General features: G+C 33.5%; 4 protein-coding genes across 4 annotated transcripts in view; 2 read left to right on the top strand and 2 right to left on the bottom strand.

Annotated features, from left to right (window-relative positions):
• LOC106101537 (multiple coagulation factor deficiency protein 2 homolog) overlaps positions 1-2,252 on the top strand; it is an 8,934-nt gene extending 6,682 nt beyond the window's left edge. The window contains exons 2-5 of the mRNA XM_013280788.1: positions 126-273; positions 1,055-1,190; positions 1,514-1,601; positions 1,998-2,252. Coding sequence (XP_013136242.1) covers positions 126-273; positions 1,055-1,190; positions 1,514-1,601; positions 1,998-2,125 — 500 coding nt within the window. The 3' untranslated portion in view covers positions 2,126-2,252. The remainder of the gene's footprint in view (positions 1-125; positions 274-1,054; positions 1,191-1,513; positions 1,602-1,997) is intronic.
• A 693-nt stretch (positions 2,253-2,945) lies between these two features.
• LOC106101522 lies at positions 2,946-5,523 on the bottom strand. The gene is made up of 4 exons (XM_013280775.1): positions 4,881-5,523; positions 4,340-4,460; positions 3,281-3,461; positions 2,946-3,117 (listed from the first exon to the last, which is right to left on the bottom strand). Exons 1-4 carry the CDS (start codon positions 5,196-5,198, stop codon positions 3,009-3,011), a joined length of 729 nt encoding a protein of 242 aa, XP_013136229.1. The 5' UTR covers positions 5,199-5,523; the 3' UTR covers positions 2,946-3,008.
• A 6,485-nt stretch (positions 5,524-12,008) lies between these two features.
• Positions 12,009-13,986, top strand: LOC106101458. Its single transcript, XM_013280696.1, has one exon. The coding sequence runs from the start codon at positions 12,388-12,390 to the stop codon at positions 13,984-13,986; it is 1,599 nt and encodes a 532-aa protein (XP_013136150.1). The 5' UTR covers positions 12,009-12,387.
• A 1,815-nt stretch (positions 13,987-15,801) lies between these two features.
• LOC106101621 overlaps positions 15,802-23,131 on the bottom strand; it is a 9,620-nt gene continuing 2,290 nt past the window's right edge. The window contains exons 2-5 of the mRNA XM_013280913.1: positions 19,943-20,032; positions 19,258-19,494; positions 18,339-18,468; positions 15,802-16,191 (exon numbers count right to left, since the gene is read on the bottom strand). Of these exons, the coding sequence (XP_013136367.1) occupies positions 16,091-16,191; positions 18,339-18,468; positions 19,258-19,494; positions 19,943-20,011 (537 nt within the window). The 5' untranslated portion in view covers positions 20,012-20,032 and the 3' untranslated portion in view covers positions 15,802-16,090. The remainder of the gene's footprint in view (positions 16,192-18,338; positions 18,469-19,257; positions 19,495-19,942; positions 20,033-23,131) is intronic.

The raw sequence follows: 23,131 nt of genomic DNA, 5'->3' as shown, positions 1-23,131 counted from the left end.
ATTCAATCACATAAAGTTGAAATTGATGTACAGACACTTTAAATTTTAATATTTATTTACGCACGTCTATTCATCTCGACTACTGACGCACCTCTCCAATTTTAATCAATGTATTATAATTTCAGTATCTCTCGTCCTGCTTGTGAGCGCGTTAGCATCGGGCATGCGTCGCGGACCTCACCATCCACAAGGACAGTCTTCTAAACACAACCACTACCGGCCTAGAGGCGATCGACCGTTGACCGGCGAGAGTCAAGTACTACATGATATAAAGTAAGTCTGATTTGTCGAAGCACTTCATGATATAATCTACGAGTAGTACACGAGCGAGCGCACACCTTGTAAACTATAGCACAACTGTTGTGCGACTGTCGATTGTTTAGCCCAATCAACTGTTTAGTTGCACAACTAAAAATCGAGTAGTGTACGCCCCTCCATATATGCTCATAGGAATCAAAGCGCGACTAAACAGTTGTGTAATAGTTTAGTCAAAGGTGTGAGCGCCGTAAACGTTTACTCCGTAAATCTCATATTGTTTTCGTTGTTTTTTTCAACATAATGAGTAGGGTTATTTTTTTATTGAATTATAACGATAGTGGGTAACGTTAGTAAACATGTCACGCACTGATTACCATCAGCTAACAGTCTCTTGGAGTTACTTCATGGACGGAAACGTCGACAACTTGTTTCAATTTGTCTTACGCACAATGAACGGACTCTAATAATTACTAAATTACACATTCAGTGTCATATTAATTTTCACTTCTTACTGTCTTACAAATTTTATAAATGCGTAAGTATAGATGGATGGATGGGTGTTTGTTATAGTTTGTAGCCTACATTTTAAATTTGAGATATTCCTACAGGACCTAGAAGTACATAGGCTACTCACTTTTGTTTTTCTTTTATTTCCACGCGGATGGAATCGCGGGCGAAAGCTAGTATTAAAATAAAATCGTGGCACTGAACGTGTTAACTTTATTTCTTAACCGCGAGTTTTCTCTGCCATTAACATTAACAAAATATCGTATAATATATTTTATTATCTTTACAGACATATAGAAGAGGACTCAGAAGTGCTAACGTCTGACGCTATATCAAGAATGACGCCTGAAGAGTTAGAGTTCCATTATTTTTCTGCTCACGATTTTGACAGAAATTCAAAATTAGACGGACTTGAATTATTGAAAGTAAGTAAAACCACAAGCTATTTGTAGATATGTAGTCGCGGAAATTCGCGGTGTTTTACTTCAGGAAAAATTGCCTAGTTCATGGCAACGAAACAAATCCGCCTTTTCTACATGTAACTAATTAGATAATAGTAAGTGTGCAAACGAAGGGTTATTAATAAAAAGAAACCAGCCGTGTGTCACGAATCGTGTTGCTTTTTGTTTTATGCCGCTTTGAAATCAAACGATTGTAGTGGACACCACCATTTTCCCTGATTATACATGAATTTAAATGTATCTGATTTAATTTGTTTTTTTACTGTAATGGAAATATGTTTTTACAGGCAGTGTATCATACGGTAGACTATGAAGATCACGATCATGAGTCAGCGTCAATAGAACCTGAGACAAACGATTTAGAATCGTACATAGGTATGTATATTATCTTACATATATTTTTTAATAATAACGGAAATCCAGCTCAATTCTTACAGAAGGAGCCAGAGATGATAGACTTCTATGTTATAAGGTTATAGCCAGTAGTGGTGTTAGGGTAGTACTCGCATTAGGTGACTGCCCGAGGCGCTAGATAGAAATGGGCGCTATAGTTCTGAATTACACTATCTCACGTATCTCTGTTTCCTTCCATAAGGCATGGTAAAAAGAGCTAGGGTAAATTGCCATTTTTATTGTAAGCTTCTAAGATATATGTATGAACGACTTAATCGATTTTTCACAATTAAGTTTCATTTCATTTGTCCCAAGAGAATCTCTTACATCGTGGGCTTTTTTCTTTTAATAATTAATATACTCTTGTTTACATTTCAGATCTAGTGGACCGTACTCTAGAGGCAGACGACATGGATGGCGACGGCTACGTGTCGTACGCAGAGTACCGCGCAGCTCGCGCCCGCAGCAGAGGACAACGAACACACAGAGTGCTTGCTGACAATTAGGCATACTAGTTACAAAGTTATTTAAAAAATATATAGACTAGACAGGGAACAAGATTTTTCACCGGGAACTTCTTTGTACTTTAATTTTAGTTCCTTTCCGCCTTTATCTTAAGAGGAAAGGATGGGAAGGAATAGTGGATTTGACGGTGGAGGAGGAGTTTGACATAGGAAGGGGAAAAATTCTCTTTATGCGCGTCTCCTCCTCCGTAACTTAAGGGTAGGCAACGCATCTGCAATTGCGGATGTTTATGGGCAGCGTCGCTTTTCATTTCGGTGGATTCAGGTGGCCGCTTGCTCGTTTGCCACCTTATAATAAAATATCTCAATGTTAAATTAAACACGCCGAGACGCTACTCGGTGGCTGAATTTGTTGGACTCAAATAGTGCTTAATTATACGTGAAAAATGTTTAAAGTAAAACCTCAACTATGCCTACCTATTCTATATATTTTTTGAATTTCTTTGACTAGTTTACAGTGGTTCTACTGTTGTAATATACCATATGTTTTGTTAACATTATTTTTGTGTCTGTACAAAAGTATGTGGCAAAGAACTGTATACATAAGGTTAGGTTAACATATCAAATAGGCAAAGAATCGAAGTAAAGTTTTAAATGCTTTTCAAACAGTGATATCGATGTTAAATTGATTTCCTGTATTTGACTTAAGAATGATTTCCTGAGGGATTTAGATACGGTAACTGACATTTGTAAGTTCCTGCAGTTTGGTTAATGAAGAAATAAAATTTTATTACATTAATTTATTTCTTAAATCTATTTTAAAACAGTGGAGTTTTTTTATGGAACCATAAGATATAAAACATAATTCTTAAGTAATTAAAAATACCCATATTAGTTAAATAATTTCATTTGCAGACAATATCTTCTATTCGCATTTGTATATTTTATCGCAGGGTTTGCCTTCCTCACCCCACGTCGACGCTTGCTTGATACCACTGTAAATAATCTCGTATTCTTGTAGATCGACGCTGTTACTGAAAGAATTTTTTTTCTTTATTACTTCCTTACATACTTAGTAAAAAAAAAGACGCTTTTTTAACGGACTTTTATGACGGAAATTCGTTTTAGATGTCACTTTCTTTCACGTGGTATTTAAGCATTACTTCCTTCTTTAAAAACAAGACATGTCATCCATACCCTTGCCATAGTTTAGCTCCTTGCAGCATAAGTTCCGCGGCCGATCCGTACAGCGACCCCTGGCGAGGCTTCTGGCAGGCGAGCCGGTACAGGCAACCATAGTCTTTGCTCTGCTCTCCCCGTAGATAACTCAAGTAGAGAAGAACTTCGTCTTCCGTGAGATAGGTGGCGTTCTTATTCTCTGCGGATATAAAAAATATCATTACATTATCGGTTATTTTAGTTTCAAAGGCTTCAATAATTGCTTGAAAAAATGAAGAGGCGAGTGAAGGTACAAACATGTTTTAAAATTTGGAATTGCAACATTCGCACTCAGAGTAAATTAATGATTGCTTTAATATTCGTTTAGTGCGGATTTTCTTTGTTAGTTTAGTTGAGTTCCTTAGGTACTGTGGTACTCCGAGATTTTCTTTTTTTATATTAGCTGTTAATTTTAATTACAAAAAGTTACTAAAAAATTGTACATGACATACTTATAAATAAGAACAATTACAAAGGTCTTGAACACCTAAGTACGTAAGTTTTTGTGAGTGGTCATTTGTCGCGTGTGGTGTCCAGCGGCACACCGGGAGGGATTATCCCTTTCGGATGGGATTATAGAGTGGACACGACAAACGCATCGCGATCTGTATTGGATTATTGTGAACTGGGCAGCCGCGGCACGTGGCGGACAAAGGGTTAAGTAGCACGAGGAAGCAGATGTGCGAAGAATTCCGTTTCCTGGTTATTATTATACTGCTAATTAAAAGGCATTTAAAGGGTTCCGTTATTAATGGGCCGATGATTAGTAGATTTACGTTTTAGAAGGTTGGACGTTACCTAAACTTAAAATAATTACATTAAGCATTACAGTGTCCTTTTTCTTTTAACATTTGTGTTGGAGTTCAGTAATACGTAATTCGAAGTGTTATATATCTTTTTTTTAAATATATAATTTAGTAATAACTAGAGACAAATTCAATAAAATTTAGAATAATTCAACTTAGCTACGAAGCAAACTTTAGTTAGAGAGTGTTTATATATTTTTTTACATGTTTATTAAAATATATAATCTCTTACCGTCTATGCTACGTCCATAATGATGGCCCTTCCACGCTCCGGCACCGAAGAAACCAGCAGCCAATATTAATGCCTTTAGTATGATTAATATCACCAAGTTTGTCAAGTTTAAGCTGAGAACCTATTGAGAAAATTATGTATTTATTAAAAGGACAAAATGGAACAATGTGATCTCATTATGGGATGACATTATTTTAATCTATCAAGACTAGACGCTTAAGCTCTATCTGAATAAATGTACTCTTGGACTTCAGTAAATTCATGTCCATTACAATTAATTTTGTGTTAAATTATACCTTTTACTCATGATATTTTTCAAATCAACATGATGCTATGTCATTAAAAAAAATCGTTAAGGTTGAAAATACCTTACCATTTAAACTGGACTATGAGTAATACGATACAACAGTCCTTAAAAGTTTCCCCGAATTCAATGAGTCACAAAAACAACAAAACATTTCAAAAGAAGCAAACCCATGCATTGCGTGCGATTTACAACGGTAGGTGCGATACGAACCTGCGTAATGCAGTCAAAACCAACCTGGCTGCTTCCAGTAGACCTCGCTATGAAGTCCTTCGCCAAACTAGACACGACCTGACCTCCGGCGTTGCTTAGTAAATTACCAGCTGAATCCAGTAACGAAGACCTCCCGTACTGAGTTGTATCATTAACGCTATCGAATCTGTCAATCGAAGCGCGATTAAACGGTATCGGCGGCTTCTCTTGGGGCAGAAGTAAACTTGTATCGAAAGACATTTTCGGGAACATCTTCTTAGCGTACTGCGGAGAGGAATATGCTCCTGAATGTTCTGCAGCGACCGCGAACGTGCAAAACAAGAGACCGTACAATACAACCATTTCGGGACGTGTCTAAGACGATACTGTTCAGGAAACAGGTAGTGTTCCACAATAGATTGCGATAGGATTTGCGAGGGCTCATACTCGTTTCGCTATTTTATCTCTTCCGAGCGGCTTTTGTTTGCACGCACGATGACATCTCCTAATGGTGCTATTGTTTGTTATATTTTAGTGGCAACAGAACATTTTGTCGCATTGTTTTGCTTGATGCGTTTGTTGGTTTGTTATATTTTCTTTCTACTTAGGAAGAACTATCAGTCAAAAATGTATTACAGTTTTTAAGAGCACTTTATTACGAATATTACATTAATTGTACTCTATCTATATCTTAATGATCTATGCTTCTTTGAGGTATCTTTCAGGCGCTGAAATGTTTTTTCATCGGTATTAATTTAGTTTTCATAAACACTATCTTTGCAATCAAAGAATAGTACTAAGATATTTGTTGTTGGTATTCAATCTATCTAATCAACATACGAGTTTTAAAAATGATGAGCACAATAATCAATTACGACATACCGGAACGTTACAATGGAAACTTTAGTTCCGTAACATAAATGTAATAGTTATGTGGAGCGATGACACTTTTTGGTGACAAAATTACTATATTACATAACTAATGTCTTTGACCGCGATTTATAATCATGATAAATATGTCACAGAATATCACAAAATTTTGTTTAGCGAATAACACGACACTAATTAATAATTATTTGAGAATTAAGGTATTGTTAATTTCAGTATATAAATACCAGGAAGAATCTATGTATCTACGATAAATTAATAAAAGTCTCATATTCAGAGACATTTTTTTATGTATCATGGTATCGTGGATGTGTTACATTTTATTTATTTAACTAGCTGTTCCCGTGCGGCTTAATCCTCATGAAATTAAAGTTGTCAAATTCTCAATTGCAAATATCAAAATACCAATTACCTCACTATTAATTTTGCTTCCTTGATGTTGGCAGCAACTGATGGTCTCTTTCCCACATTAGGGTTTTTATCCAAAATATTTACCCCCTAAGTTTAATAGCGTGAAAAATATAGCCTAAAGCGTAACGTAAGTGTAGGGCATTTATTAAAAAAAAAGAATTACTCAAAAATATGTTGTAATTGCTGACATCTTAGGCAACAAAGAAGTGTGTGTTGTTACATACACTTCTTTGTTTAAAAGTATTTTGTTGAAATCTATACTATTATACACTTCTTAGTGTTCAATACTTTTTCATACATTAATATTCGTATACTTGGTGCCATTAAACATGTAATGTTTGTTTTCATAGAACAGAAGGAGAAACTGTTACGTTTCAATGCCAGTACAAAACAGTAATAATTGGATAATGTTCTACATCATGGAGTTTTCACTCTTACCATTTTGAAAGAAAACAATGCATTCATTTAAATTGTTCAACTTTCGTAGTCCGATGGGGGTATGAAGAAAATACCGGGATAAGACAGTTGAGTTTTTGATCAAGCGCACTTCAGCAAGAAGCTTGTAAATTAATAATAGTTCGTTCAAACGTCAGAGAGGCTGAACAGATCTACATGAGACACCGAGATAGTTTTTAGAATAAGAAGTTATGACTACAACCTTACACGGACAAAATCGCGGGCGATAGCTCGTAAGTAATGAAAGGTACTACCGAACAGTGCCATCTACAATTTAAAGCTGTAACTACAATTTCAAGTTAAAACGAAAATATAAATACTAGGTATGATTTTACTTCATAGATGGCGTTTTTTAAAGTTGCAGCTTTAATATAACTTGCAAGTTTTTTGTAGGAGTTTTAATATAATATTCTAGGTGTCAGTGTTATGAAAAAATTGTACAGCGTTTTTTTAGTATCTAGTAATTTATTTATTGTATTACTTTATCGCTGGCAAAAGTTTTTTTATAAAATAAATAAAGTACTAATGTCATTAAATTTTATTTAGTACTTCGTTTCTGGGTTTTTTAGGATTTACCTCGGCATAGCAATAATTTTACGGATTCTAGTAAAATATCTTTCCTCAATTATATTTGTAATTTACGTATTTGTAATTATACAAACATTGTAACTGGCGTTCATAGATTTATGTTTGTTAATATTTTGGCGCCATTTTACAGTCATGCGCCATGACAGATGTAAAAGCGCGGCAAAACGTAAGCGCGGGCGGTCTGTTCCGCGGTCATTTCTCCGAGCTTCGTGAGCGCTGCGCGGGCGCGTGAGAGCGAACAGTGAAAATGTTTTGGTATCAGAAAGTGAAACCGGGTCTTGACCGCCAAGATTACAAATCTATAGAGAGGTTATACATTTTTTATTTTAACTGTATTTTACAAAAAAAAAAAAAATAAAGAAATCTAAAAGGAAAGCCAGTATAAGGAGCGATAGAAATAGAAGTTAAAATCGTTAAAATTAGTTGAATGATGTCTAAAATAGGATAAATATTTTGATATTAGTAATTCCTGCAAGTTATGCCTAATACGGCTCAGTATGTTACTAGATTAGGTTTAATTCGCGTACCAACGATAATCTAAGTTACATAAACAAAGGTCAAACTAACGTAAATATTGTTTAACGTCTGTTTATTTTGCTAACTTGTGTAGTTAACAATTTATTAACAGCAGGTAATAAATGTGATAATTTGTTTATTTTTACTACGATATATGTGCGTAATTGTATTATTAAAATGTCAAATTACTGTGACAGTAGACAAAAAATATTTTTACAAAATCCAAAACCACTCCATAGCTTTCATGTTCTATAACTTTTTGTTAGTTGTTCACCGTTTTGTTATATTACACGGAAAGTGTTTTTGTCTTGCTCTTATAACATTTACCGTCAATTACGCTTTCGAACTTTACGGCGTGATGCAATTGTATTTGGTAAGTGTGACGACATTCGTAATGCAGAGTTCCGGCAGCGTTTTTCATTTATTTTCATATTCTAGTCTATGACGACTATTATTCTAACCATTGATATACCTAATAATTTATTTATTTATTTAATTCATGTTAGATAAATTACACATAATTACAATTGACACAAAATATTTACAATTGAAAAAAAAAAATTACAAAACATGTGCGCGTAGCCAGAAGCCCATAATCGAGCAGTTGGGCTTGTCACTTAAATTATGTCGTCACGGATTAAAAACTTAGTAAGTAGCCAATGTGTTCTTCTAGTCTACACTTTGTTCTACAAATTTCATCGAGAGCATCAATAAACCAATATAAAAATAAATAATAATATAAAAATAAATCCACCTATCTAAACTTTTGTAATTATAATATTAGTAAGATATATGCGGTTTTTTACGTTTGAGGTGTAATCGGGAGTTGTATTTAGAAATGTCATCTTCTATCGTAAATGACTATTAAAGAAATTTACCCTTTCCATCCCCCCATCTTCGGAGGCCTTTTCTAAACGAGGTTTAGGCTGAGCGCCATCCGCGTTCGGCCACCTCAGGCACGGTGGAGCCGTAAATGCCTCTTCAAGACAAACAGTGACAACTCAGTCCCAAAAAGGCCTTTTCTGGTCTCTCTTTTATGTTCTGAATTTTGTAGCAATGATTCTAATTTCTAATATTAAGGCGATATCTTAAAATCGATCGAAAAGGTGACACTGATTGTGTCGGTCTTAAAGTTTTTAAACTAATTACTGACCCAGTAATGTTAACGTTTTTAGGAATGCTTTAAGCCACACGAACCGTACAAGTAATTTTCGTGAAAATATTTTGATGAAATACCGCTTTTTAGGCGGCTTAAATTTCATTAAAATTCCTTCCGTATTACACCAAAAGATTACAAAAATACTTTGTGCTCTTCAATGTCGGCAATTCTTGTAAGCAGTTGAAATATTATTTCATCTTTATAAAAAACTAGCTCTTGCTCGCGATTTCGTCCACGTAATATTAAGAATAAATAAGTAGTACATAATATGCTTGTCTATGTCACCTACCCTTCAGTGAAAGTCCCGTCGATTAGCCGAAGCAAACGCGGCTTGCGGGCAGACAGACAGACTGACAGAAAAATGCGATTTTCGTTATGAGCAAAGCAAATAGATCATGTTCCCGAAATCTGTAATTTTCCTTTTGATATTACAAACAGACACTCCCATTTTATATTTTATGTAAACAAAATAAATTAATTAGTCAAACACTTAGAAGTATCAAAGAGGCGTTTGTAGGATCTGAGGATATTTTTACTACGTAATAAAAGCTTTACCTATTTTTTTATGATAATTGGATTAACATTAATGAGTTGTAATCATTGTTTTTTATGTTTTTATGACAAACTATGTTATAATACAATTGTTTCGTTAGTGGAAACCCGTTACAAACCATAATGGAATTGTAAGTGAAATCATATTTAGAAATTGTCAACGAATTCAATTTGGAGAGTTTTTAGAAAGCATAAAGGAATCGTCTGGCGTTAAATGAGAGTCGCTACAATGTCGCAGGGCAACGTCACCGACTGTAGGGACATTCATTTGCTACAAACAAAAGAAAATACGTTTAACAAAGTTGAATACTTGCTTTCGCCCGCGACACCGTCCGCGTGGAATTAAAAAAATCAAAAGCATGTAGCGTTTGTGTTGTTCCAGACTATGCTCTACATCTATTCCAAATTTTATCAAGAGGCGTTCAGCCATTTAGGATAAAATCTAACAACCATCCATCCAAACTTTCGCATTTATAATATTAGTGATTTAGTAGAAAAAAAAGATAAAACTAAAGTAAAATAAAGTAATTACGTTGTTCCAGATTGTATATATATTGTGTATATCCGCTTCAAATATCCAGATCAGTTTAGCGGATCTATACTTATGAGGCAACATCTATCCAATCTTCGGAAATTATTTTAGTAAGAAGTGGGATAAGACCATGTAATACGATGATTGTTTAAAGAAACGATAGAATGATTACTCTATGTATTTTAGCACAGCATTACTGGGCAGTTTTTAGAGTAGGTCAATAAACCAGTCTATTTAGCTGTATCATTGTCACAAAAGTAACCGTTATGAAGTTTTTCAATAGCTCGCTCTATTACGTTATTATTAAGAAACCAATTATGATAATTACATTATATGTTATTGACACGATTGAATTGAGTCCGATATGATTTGTTACTTACTTATTTACTTTTATAAATTAAGCTAGGTTTTATAGTTTTATACCCAAATTAGTTGTTTATAAATAGTAAGTAACTTGAACATAATATAATTCGATTTTGAAATCTAATTTGAATAAAAATAGTTTGAAAAAAAAATCACGTAAAATATGAGTTCAAGCATATTTTTAGTCACAAATGACTCAAAAATAGTAGGAAAAAAGAATAAGAAAGAAAAAAATGTAATAAAATATTTCTGAAATCTTTCAAAAACATTTTTCGTCTTTTGAAGACTGAAATATTGGAATGTAGGCTAATATTTAACTTGAAATCCTCAAGAATAGTGAACCTGTTAGCCTAGAAAAAATGCATTCAGTGACGACTTGAAGAGATCTCAATTTTATAGGTCAGTAAGCATCCAGCCTCAGCGCGCATTCAAAACTGAACAAATAAGCTGTAACAATGATAACATAACTTGTTACTATTCAATGACTCTGACAAAATTTTATTAAGGACTTAATAATAAAACTTCTATGTGATTTGTTACTGATCGCGAATTTAAACCCTTTTTTATAATTCTTAGTCCAATAATTTACAGCGATCACTGACGTATTTGAGCCAATTTATTTATAAACATAAGGGAATAGTCAATAGTACATCTGCTTAATTAAATTCTTTGAAGTGAATTTCTCTCTGTATTTAAGAATTAGGAACTAAATCGATTACTTTATGGGATAATCTCAATCTTCAATCAATTTTTTAATGAAGTAAATTGTATGCAGAAATGTAAACACATTCTCTTGCTTTATAAAAAAACAATTAAGTATAACGAAATAAAACGACCGCAACAAATATCGCAGGGGATTAAGCGCTTTATACATATTTGTTTATTACCTTTCTCTTTCCATTAAGTGCAGCTTTTTGTATCTCTAGTGGAAATCGTTTTATTTGTATCATATGTACAATAGAAAGTGATCGACGGGTATATTAAAAAAAACAACAGAATGTTACGTAACTAAAGCACATAGATTTTTTTGTAGTGGAAAGGAACAAACAAAGAAAAGACTCACATGATGCTTTACCCACTAAAAGACTGTAGAGGTACCCAAGAGCTAGGCATAAGATAGCAATTTAAACGACATTGATAGAATTTAGAAAATCATAAGTGGACTATAAAATGCAGTTTCATTAAACAACACATAGAAAACTTAAACATTTTTAGTATTTCCTCTAAATGTTCGATTATAATTTGAGTTTAAATATATTTCATTTCCTTGTCTAATAGTAAAGAGTAATGACCTAAGGTAATGACCATATTGGATAGAATAGTGAACAGTCGAATGAAACAAGAGCGGTTGGTAAAAGCAGAACAATTAGAGCGGAGTTGATCGAGTCACGATAGGGATATGCGAGCTGCACATAGAGAGAGCTGGCTCAATGCTAGATGAAATACAAGAATAATGTATGAAATACGTAATTCATCTTTTAATTTCTGCAAACAAACATAAAAATGGACAAAAATCCATTTGAACAGCTTTTTTGAAAACATCAAGTATTCCCGTAAAACGTTGAATCCAACGTTATATAACAGAGTCCTGTTAAACGTAGCTTAGTTTTAAAGTTATGTCAATAATTATAATCCTTTACAGGCTCCATGATTAATTAAACACTAGTTACTTATTAACTAAAAACAATCTGTTATCTAGAACTACTCAGTACACATAAAAAATAAGCAGTTAAGTGCATAGAAGCACGTTTGACCTTGTGAAACTTTTCGCCCATTATACTCCAAGAGAAAACATTTCTCATGATGAAAAACGTTTTCACCGCAACGTAGGTCACGGCTCCGCGAGAGACGTGATAGTAAATTAAGATAAGCTGCCGTCAAACGACAATCGCCACATAATTATATCGTCCATTCGTCGTGACTAAACTGAAATTACCACTGCATTAGAGAGCAGTGAGGGTTATTGTGCATCTACAATCAGAAGTATAACAACGGGTTGCAGCCAGCGCCGGCGCTCAGTCCGCGCCGCGCCGCCTCGCAACGCCGCAGACACGCGAACCGAAGAAAGTGAAAATAACCAAACGAAAATGACAGTGCTACTGCTTGCCTTTTGCGTTTTCAATCTCGCTGCGGCTAATCCAAACGATCACACCACACAGATAGAAAAATACAATGATAAAATGAAGACTTTTCAATTGGATGTACCAGGAAAAGAACCGATTACGATAATCGAGACGGCGCCGGTATCAAATTTAGGTCGAAAGTGGGATCCTCCTGAAGAAATTAGTGACAAAGATGTGGAAATTAAAAATCTAATGACGCATATTGTTCATGATTTTAATGGCAATCGCCCACGTTGTTTCGGTCCATCGTGTCAAGAAGGATTCGATGACAGCATTGGTCCCCAGGAAGATGTCGAAGATATGTATGTACACGATGATTTAGACAAGCTAAGGGATTATCGAGACTTCTCCAAAGAGAGCCTTCAAGCAATTAGTGCATTAGCGGCAAAATTGAAGAAAGACAAATTGTTTGCAGATAGATTTTCATCATTACATGACGAAAGTATAGACGAGGATAACGGTGGAAAAGTATACACATCTTGGAATCGCTTAAAAGTGAAACAACACAAACATCCTTTTGATGATAAAGACGGATGGGTGACATTGGAACCAGTGGCATGGTCTACCAGCAAAATATCGAAATGGAAACCGAATGTTAAGAAACAAAAACCCCATTCGTGGAATGACGAAGAGGACAGTTTTCCTAGTGACGATAAATTCACATCCAACCACGAAATGGACATGAGTTACAACTATCAACAAAAAAGACCAAGCTTGAATCGTCCCGGATACATAAATAATAAACTGCATTTGCCAAATGAATACGATACAGAATTACCATCAAAGCCATCCTGGATGAAACCACAACAGCACACCTCCCATTTTCAATCTTCTTGGGCACCTGATGAAAGTCGCCGTCCTCATAAGCATAACTGTGACTCCGTCGATAATTACCCAAGCGAAGATTCCGTTTACTACGAAATGCCGGATACAATAGTGACAGATTCAAGACCGACGAAGTTCCCACATGACTATGAAGCCCTGCATCAGTCAGAAAAAAGACCGTACAGACGGCCTACTATGTATGGCGGAACATCTAATTATGATGATGATCGTTCTTCAAGGCCTCCGTATGGAGATGGTCAATGGGTATTGCTTTCAACAACAAAAGGGTACAGAAATAAAAAGCGTCAACGATCGTTAAACCCCACAGATGACGAACATACAAATGTTCAATCGATAACAGCACATAAAGCTGTTGGACTGACAGTGTTGCCTGCTGACGAAACTCGTGTTAATATGACAACTTCACACGGTGGTTTATTAGAAGTCGAACGAAGCTTTCAAACAGTAGAAGAATCTAAAATTGAAATGGATAAGAAGAATGACTTAGAAGCTTCGTCGTCGCAGAACAGGCCGGTTAGAACTAAGATTATCAAAAGAAAAGTTGTACCAACTAATGTACCTGATAGTTCTACAGTTTTCGCTGCTGTGGGTGCTGGAATGTTACCAGCGACAATGGCTATGGTTGTCCCTATGATGCTCGGTCGGAGACGTAAGAGAGATTTAAACGCAACACCTTTGCACCTAGACGAATACATTCGACTATACAGAAATGAATAGATATTACATTAGAATTAAGTTAATAATTTATTTGAAAGATTTTAGATAATAATGTTTGTTTGACTGTGATCTTTGATACATATTTGTTATTTATGGTATATTTTGCTAGAATCAAGTTATCTGCATGTTCTGTTTTGTGTTCTTCAATAGTAATGAAATATTTGTACTTAGTACTTAGCAGTATTCTAATTTAAGTTAATTTATAAGTATTGTTTGTAAATTATTTATTTCTTTTATATTTAAATGTACAAAATAATTGCAATTGCATTTATGTCCTTTTTAATTATGAGTAAGACTTTTTCTATACAATCTGTTTTTTTATTACATTATTGATTAAGGACATTGTTGTTAACTTTTGTAGAATTAAAAATAAACAAAAACATTTCTCTATGTGCTTTTGTTTTTGTTTTGAATACTACTGACATTATTACTCAAGAAGACAAAGTGAGGGGTTCGCCATGTAAACTAAATAAAACATCTTATTTGAACTTTGCTTTGTAAAATAGCAATCTTACTAATATTATAAATGTGAAAGTTTAGATAGATGGATGGATGGATGTTTGTTAGAGTTTGTAGCCTTAACGGTTGCACGGATCTCGATGAAATTTGACATAGATGTAGAGCATAGTCTGGAAGAACACATAGACTACTCACTTTTGTTTTTTTTTTAATTCCACGCCGACGGAGTCACGGGTGAAAGGTAGTGTTAAATAAATTGACATGTTCAATTTACTTTTGATATTGACAAAAGACTTAATATAATATAATTTAATTCAGTTCTACCTATACTTTAATTAAATTACCTTTGTAACACAGCTTTGAAGGAATTTTCTTGTAAAACTCTTAAAAACAATAGTGTAGTGTTCAGAAAGTTAAAGTTATCGCATGACATTTTGCACTACAATGTCATGCCTGCGATTCCACTTTCATCAGTTCTCACACAATTAAAATGTAATCATAGGGAAAATTATAAACTATAGCTTAATTGTGGATTTGAGTGTATCATTAAACAATAACGATTCCATATCTAACAGTGGGGTTTCACTGGCGTAGCATGTATGTCGTATTTATATTTGTTGTATTATCATCATCTTTGTCTGCCCACTGCTGGTCATACGCCTTACCCAATGTCTTCCACCGATTGCAGTCTCTAGTCTCCTACATCCAACGACTTCCCGACTATCGCTCGTTCCATTTGTAAAAGTAATATAATATTTTTTAAAGTATAGAAATACCTTATAATGAACGTAAAGGTTTTAGGACTCAGGATGTAAACACGAATAATAAATAAAAACTAAAAGGATTTCATTGTAAAATAAATAAAGAAAACAAGGGAAACGGTCGAACTTCTTTTATCAAACACACAATCAAGTTACCCTGCGAATAATTTAGTTACTTAGTTAACGTTTAAATATAAATAGATTAAATTTAATATTACAATAAGTAAATTGCATAAACATATAAATAGCAATTTAATGTAAACGATTTTATTGTGTACAGTAAGCATTTTGTTCTTACTAATGACTTTTTTTTTGATAATATAAGGTGGCAAACGAGCAAGCGGCCACCTGAATCCACTGAAATGGAAAGCGACCGCTGCCCATAAACATCCGCAATTGTTGATGCGTTGCCTACCCTTAATTGACGGAGGAGACGCACATAAAGAGGAAATTTTCCCTTTCTATACGTCTCCTCCACCGTCAAATCCACTTTTCCTTCCCATCCTTAAAATTGCGCTTTGACTTATTTTGATTAAGATCTGATTTTGGAATCAGTAATATACGAGTAGTAGGTATAAATCAGATAATATAAATATCAATTTTATATTTTATTATCATATTGATCGTTGTTGAATATGGAATGTCTCTAATAGCCTTTTTATATATTAGCACCATAAAGTTAACAATCAACATGTAACTCTTGCACTCTTGCACACTTGATCTCTTAAATATTACGTAAGCAATCGTCTACTAGAGTTCTGGCAGTTTAAACTCCACTAAGGCATAAATTAGTGATCATTTCCACTCTTTCTGCGGCAGTATCTTGTACGTCTACTTAATTATAAATACGAAATCAAATCTTGACAATTGATGTTTTTACACAATTAATATTTATAAAGCTCTTCACCCGGCCTGCTGTAAATGTTTCCATTCTTGATTGCTTCCATCAAATATTTTACGCTTATCAAGCAAATAATGAGGAGCACTGAAACAATAATATTTTACAAATATAAAGCAAACTTATTATTATATTTTCATTTAAATGACTAAAGACAGTATCTGATTAATTTGATGCACAATCACATCTGCTTGGGTTCTTTGGCGGAGGGTTCCGTAGTGACTATTTTCGTCACCGTCAAAATAAACAGACGTTTATTTGAAAAGTGCACAAAATAAAATTCTACTAAAGTTACCTAATAATTACTGTATGTAAAAGAAAACAAAATATTTCTAACCATATGTTATTCTGTCGACACTTATACATACGTACTCAGTAAAGTACCTCTCTTCAAATTAATTTGTTTTATGAATTTATCTATTATACAGAAAAAGGTTAACAATGTTTTATATTTTTTGATCTGAAATTATAATTCGTGTCAGGAAAATCCCTCATTCGTTTTCAATAAGCTACTAATTTGGATTTCTAATGAAATTTCTCCGTAACGTAAAGCTTCAAAACGGAATGTATTGAACGCTTAGTATTCATAATTAAACTCATTCTTCGGCGAACTCTTTGGAGGCAGTTGAATTAATGTAACTGCTCCCAGAGTGGCAGTAAATGTGCAAATTTTTAACAAACGAAACCGTCAATTAATGCAGTAACCATTAAAAAAACTTGTAAGGAATTATCTGGTTCCTTTCACATGCTTAAAGCGGACTAAGGGAGATGACTAATAAAGTTTTAGGGAGAGAGATAGTCTATTTACGTTGCATTTAGTGTTTACATTTTATTTCAAAGTTCATATTTAAGTGACTTGTCTTTTAAGTAACTAGTAACCAATTACTTTAAAGAATAACCCTGATATCTTACTAATCTTACTAATATAAATGCGAAAGTTTAGATAGATGGATGTATGTAGGATAGAGTTTTTAGAATAATCGGCTGAACGGATCTCGATGAAATTTGGCGTGGATGTAGAGTCTGGAAGAACACATAGGCTACTTAGTTTTTTTTTTTATTCCAGAAGGACGGAGTCACGGGCGAAACATAGCTTTGGTCATAACGATAAATAACGATTGCGATATTTGGAAACAAACTTAGCAATAGTTTTTTTTAGTATAAATATTGTACATATGAAGTTTATTTGAATTTTGCAAAGTATTAACACCCGCGTTGTCTAAACATTTGCTTCCAGTCGACTTGCTTCGACACCATGTAAACTACTTTCTCATGCTACCAAATTACATGATTCCTCCATTAGGTGGTTGTTAGTGTGTCGGAAACAACTCACGCGGAAACACCGATAAGAAAAAGCCGATACATTCTATGATGCAAACATTATACGTTTTCATTTAAACCACATGTGAAAGCTCTTTTATTCGTCACAATAAACACGCAAAAACGTTTAAAAATGCTTTAAATATATAATTAAATAAGATTTGCTTTTAACTTTATTATTTTAATGTGTAGTATTCGCTTAATTTACTTATAAAATGTTTTGATTAAATTATTTTAAATATCAACGCGTTCCTAGTTCATATCACATATCCGAACAAAATCTAAATTTATAGTAATATTACATAGAGGAAAGATATGTATTTTCGTATGTATTTGATTCATGCCAAAATACTGGGCCGTTTTTGAATATTCTATCACCATTACAAAGGTAATTTATCTGTCAATAACATAAGCTGTATTTTGTATTGTATATTTAATTTCACGCGGGCGAAGTCGTGAGAAAAAGTTATCAATAATCTGTCAACTCTGTAAAAGCAAAGAACTTACATAAAAAAGCTTTTACTTGTAACGTGTATAGGTCAATTACGGTTTTTTGGAAAAAAAACAAAGGTACATATCTTTAGGATAATCCATGATATTAGAACCTTCATGTAAAATACAACAACACAGGTAACGGAATCGCGAGAAAGGAAACTATACTATACTAGCTTTCGCCCGCTACTACGTCCACGTGGAATTAAAAATGAAACAAAAATGAGTAGCCTATGTGCTCTTTCAGACCTTCTAAATCTATACCAAATTTAATCGAGATCCGTTTAGCAGTTTAGAGTACAAACTCTAACATACATGCATCTAATCTTTCGCATTTATATAAGTATGAAGTATGAGAGTATGACTGTAACTGTAACTTGGAGAGGATGAATGTATTGACAAAAAAACTTAAATATACTCACAATCCGATAGCAAAATTAATCCTAGTTGAATCCATCCTGCAGTAATAGCCTCCCATACTATGAGACCGATTGTTAAAAACAAATGAAAGAAACTGTACACGAAGAATGTCGTCACTAGGCAATTGTTAACCTGGAAATAAAGAGAAAAAATAATTAATAAATTTAAAAAAAGACCGTTCGATATTTGATAGGTTATATGCCAACATATTAAATAATAAAGCATTATTTCGATTTATATATTAGTCTGATAAACTGTATTTATCAACAAAACTTTTATAGACGTAATGATCCAATAAATCATAATATATCTCTTTACATTTTTAATACTTCTTTAAATTTTTCTCACGACATTCAATATAAAATATCTTCGTTTCGTCGATTTAATAAATTTAGCCATACTATTTCGGACGTTATTATTATTTTGGTTTAAAATTGTATTTTAGAAAGCCTACATATCCAATATGACATACACGTATTCAAAAATAATCCATTAATGAATACGTCTGTAGGGAATTAGCGACGTAAATAATTTCAATAGTAATTTGTTCAAGTATTCAGTTCGCCTTGAATACCATTCTCAAAGTAATTACCTTATGTTTCTTTACGTGACACGAATATGTCCGGGAAACGGCCTTTGTGAATAAGACAGGCTCGTTTTTATCGAAATTAAAGTGATATTTCTGTTAACAACCCATAAATAGATTTTACTTTCGAGTACTTAATTACATAACGTAATAAATAAGTATTGTCTTTTCAATACAAATGTAATTAAAATATTTACTTGAAAATAGTGTAAGAATATAACTTCGTTAATTCATAAACCTGTCATCAGCAGCAGTTTTTTTAATTTGTTTGGAAGATATATTTTTTTTTTGTCTAATACTGTTTACAATATTATCACGAAACTATATAAAATTACCTTGTAAGCTCCACAAGTGAACAACGATGCGAACAAAAACAGTAACATTCCAATCACAGCGTAAGTTAGATAGTAAATTTTCACTGTAAGCCTTACAAGGTCCTTCTTCTCGTCGCCAAATATACTTTCCAATTTGTCGAAGTTACTGAACTTTGTCTCTAGTTCATTATCGTCCTTCGAAATTACAGTCAAGCCGAGTTGATAAAGGTTGAATGCCACCACTGCCATGCTTATTATCTGGAATTGGATAAAAAGTTAATTAGAATTTATTCCTTTAAAGCTACATCTTGTAAAAAATAGATGAGAGATCTCTTGTCTGATGAGATTTTTTGGGCTTGTAAAACCTTATAATATTATATATTAGTTAGTTACTGGTTAGTTCTAATATAAAATATTAGAAGTAACTCGATTTACTTTTACCATTCTTTACTTAATTATAATTTTTTTATACAATTCCTAGTAACACTGCTTTTTTATTAGATGCCATGGTTACTTGTCAACAGTGCGTAATTAGATTTACGAAGTAAAAAGATCTCGAGCCACAAAAAAAATACATTACAAGTTGTGCGCCTGTTAAATTTATTATAGCAAATTTTGCCTCGTTCAAAACTTGTAAGCAAGACTCCAAGGAGCAACTTTGCTATTAAATTTTCTTAGGAGAAGCTTACGAACGAAAAGTACTTACAATAACAATGTAGCCAAACACAACGTTCCCCATCCGCAACGGGAAGCAAAAAAGAAATTTTCTTGTCATTTTTGCTTATCATTCGTATTTCTGAAATAAAAATAATGACAAATAAATACATACGTTGCGAAGAAATGAAAACGTACAGCCTGGCATTCTCCACGATTCACCTGATCTAATACATTTATGACAAGTACCACTTAAACGAGACGTGGAGTGGGCACCTTTTTCGCATTATTGGCATTTATTGCCTATAATTTAAGCTCATAATATCCTTATTCCGGAGAGGATTTTCTGTTGACAAAAACGAAAATAATATCTCAAAATTTGTACTCTAACGTTACATGTATTGTCTACGTGAGAATATTTTGCATTCGCCACGATCGTGTAAATGATTGTTTCGCGTTCATTGCTCTCGAAGACTTATGAAGTAAAACGATAAACTGAACTATCTTTTAACCGAACATAGATGTAATACTCCAGCGAAAAACGATGTGCTATTTTTGGGCGCTTAATTGGCAAGCTCGTCCAGAATATAAGAACTTTGCGGTTGTATCTTTATAAACGGGTTGATAGACAACAGATGGGTCTTTGTAAAATGGTAGCTAGGTAACATCGTCATGGTCCGCCGAGCCGGCGTTTTGTTAAAGGATAATGTAGGGAGAGGGTCTCAGGTTAATAACTCTAAACGAACGGGCCAAGGACGAGAGCCGTTTATAAAAAGGTATAAGCGCTCTTCGGCTGAGCGTAAATGGATACTTCAGGTGGGATATATTTGGAAAATGTTTTCCTTCTTATCTAAAGTGGAAGCTTTATATCAGTTCTTATACTTTTATTAGACATTAAATAATTTCAAGATCTGAACGTGGACTGAATACGTAACACATGTTTTATAGTAACTGCGAGTTGCTGACTCAGATGAACAAACACATCGTTGTTAATAATTTTATGAGATAATGCGCGAAATAAAAATTATGTTTCCGTAAAGTATTTTGTTTCGATTAACTCAGCCTTTATTATAATTAAAGATTACGTTACATATAGTTGGGAGATCATATTAATCTTCCTCAAACTGTCTTATATATAGCAACTATCGTAAATACTCCATTGGGAACGCCTTGAAGGGACTTTGTTCAGATTAGAGTAGCACAAAAACAGGCAAGCTTAGTGTGTCCCTAACACAAGGACAAGAGATGTGACTCGACAAGTCGGAGAACAGTAATCTCTTCATACAACTTTTTGTTACAAGATAAGGTTCAACTGGATTTTTGTCTGTATCTGTCTCAGATTAAGAAAGTTAATAAGGCTTTGTAACACTTCATTGTATCATGACATGATATTATTAAAGATGGAAACTATACATTTCTTTATAAAACCTAAGATAAATAAATTACCTCTACCATTTAGTAAAACAGTTTCGGTAGTAGAATTTAAGCTTATCCAAAAAGTTTTTTAAATTATTTATTAACCAAAAGGTTTTACAAACGTGTTGATATTACACTAATCGAAACCAGAGTTTCTTCATACTATAAAGTATAATTGACAAACAGTTCATTGTTCGTATGGAGACAATGACTTGGTGTCGTTGATCCCATTTCTTAAGCAAAAACGATAACCTACCTATGTGTGTAACCAAGCGTATTAACTGTTCTTTGTGAAGTAATTGTAAAATACAATCAAATTTTCAATCGTCTAGGAAACAAAAGAAAACAAAGTTAACTATAAAATCGCAATTCACATTACAACAAATAATTATTACCTGTCAATAACTTATTAAATGTTATTTAACAGCGTTGTAAATCTATTTATTATATTGTTTATTGTCATAACACGTCGTTTATCACATTAATAGTGAACAATATTTAGAATAGATAAGACATTTAATTTATGTATTTAATGCAACAGCAGTGTTACATTTACCAATTAAATTAAATCGTTGCTTTGTATTATTCTCGTTAATCTAATATAACTTTACTAGTTTCGGTTGTCTATTACTACTTTCGGCATAAAAAGAAGCTTAAAATATGTCTATGGATATCTTAATGACGGGATGGGGCGGCCGTACATCTTTGACTGAATTATCGCACACTGCGATTGTCGATAGTTTCGCAGCCAAAACTGTTTAGTTGCACAACTAAAAATCGTGTAGTCTGCGCACTTCCATATAAGTTTATAGGAACAAAGCGAGGCTAAAAAGTTGTCCGATAGTCAAATGTTTGGGCGCGCTGTATTAAAAAAAAGCAAATAAAACATTCTTGTCTGACTTATCTATAGCGATATAATCCGACGGCATATTTAGCATTTCGTACTAAAACAGTATACTTGACAATTTTATGCTTGACTAAAACCGGTACAAACATTATCCAATACATTTGTATACATTTTGATAAACTCTTGAATTTTGTATCGTAAATTTTACTGAGACGTAAGATAACTTCGTGTACACGCTATTCTCACTATCATTATCCTAATGGAGCTGTAAATATTTTATTAGTACTACAATGACAGTCGTGTTATTGTCAAAGAAGTAAAGAATGATTTCAGATTGGGAACTATTGTAATCCGATGTCGACAGCAGGAATAGTAGAACGTTAAAACCAAAGCTGAATCGTATTTAATATTATCAATGTGAAAGTTAAGATGGATGGATGTTTGTTAGAGTTTGTAGCCTAAACTGCTGAACGGATCTTAATGAAATTTGGCATACATGTAGAGGATAGTCTGGAAAAATACATAGGCTACTTGTTTTTTTAATACCACGCGGACAGAGTCGCTAATGTAATATTTATTATGTCTGAATTAACACTTTTTCAAGTTTTGTCTCCGATTAATTTTCAACCTAACCTTGTGAGACATGATGTAATGTACACGAATACGATTTACGATAACCGACATGTTATTGCAACGACTTTGACATTCACAAAAAACCTTACGATTTGCAGTAAAAATTTTTACTTAACTTTTAAGTGGGTTTGTATTGTTGTTAAAACTAGCTAAAAACTTGATTCTTTTACGTATCATACTAAAAGCATAAGGGGACATACACGAACATTTCAAGCAATCGGTATTAGTATATTAAGTGGTCGGTACGGCTGGCGTTTTTGTTTAACTGGGGTCCATGTATGGGGGCTTTATATCCAATAAGGATATTGCACATGGATTCGTATACAGTAATATAAAATAAAAAAA

The sequence above is a fragment of the Papilio polytes genome, unplaced genomic scaffold, assembly GCF_000836215.1.
Source record: "Papilio polytes unplaced genomic scaffold, Ppol_1.0 DF823980.1, whole genome shotgun sequence".
Classification (NCBI taxonomy): domain Eukaryota; kingdom Metazoa; phylum Arthropoda; class Insecta; order Lepidoptera; family Papilionidae; genus Papilio; species Papilio polytes.
This window is presented reverse-complemented; position numbering and strand designations above follow the sequence as displayed.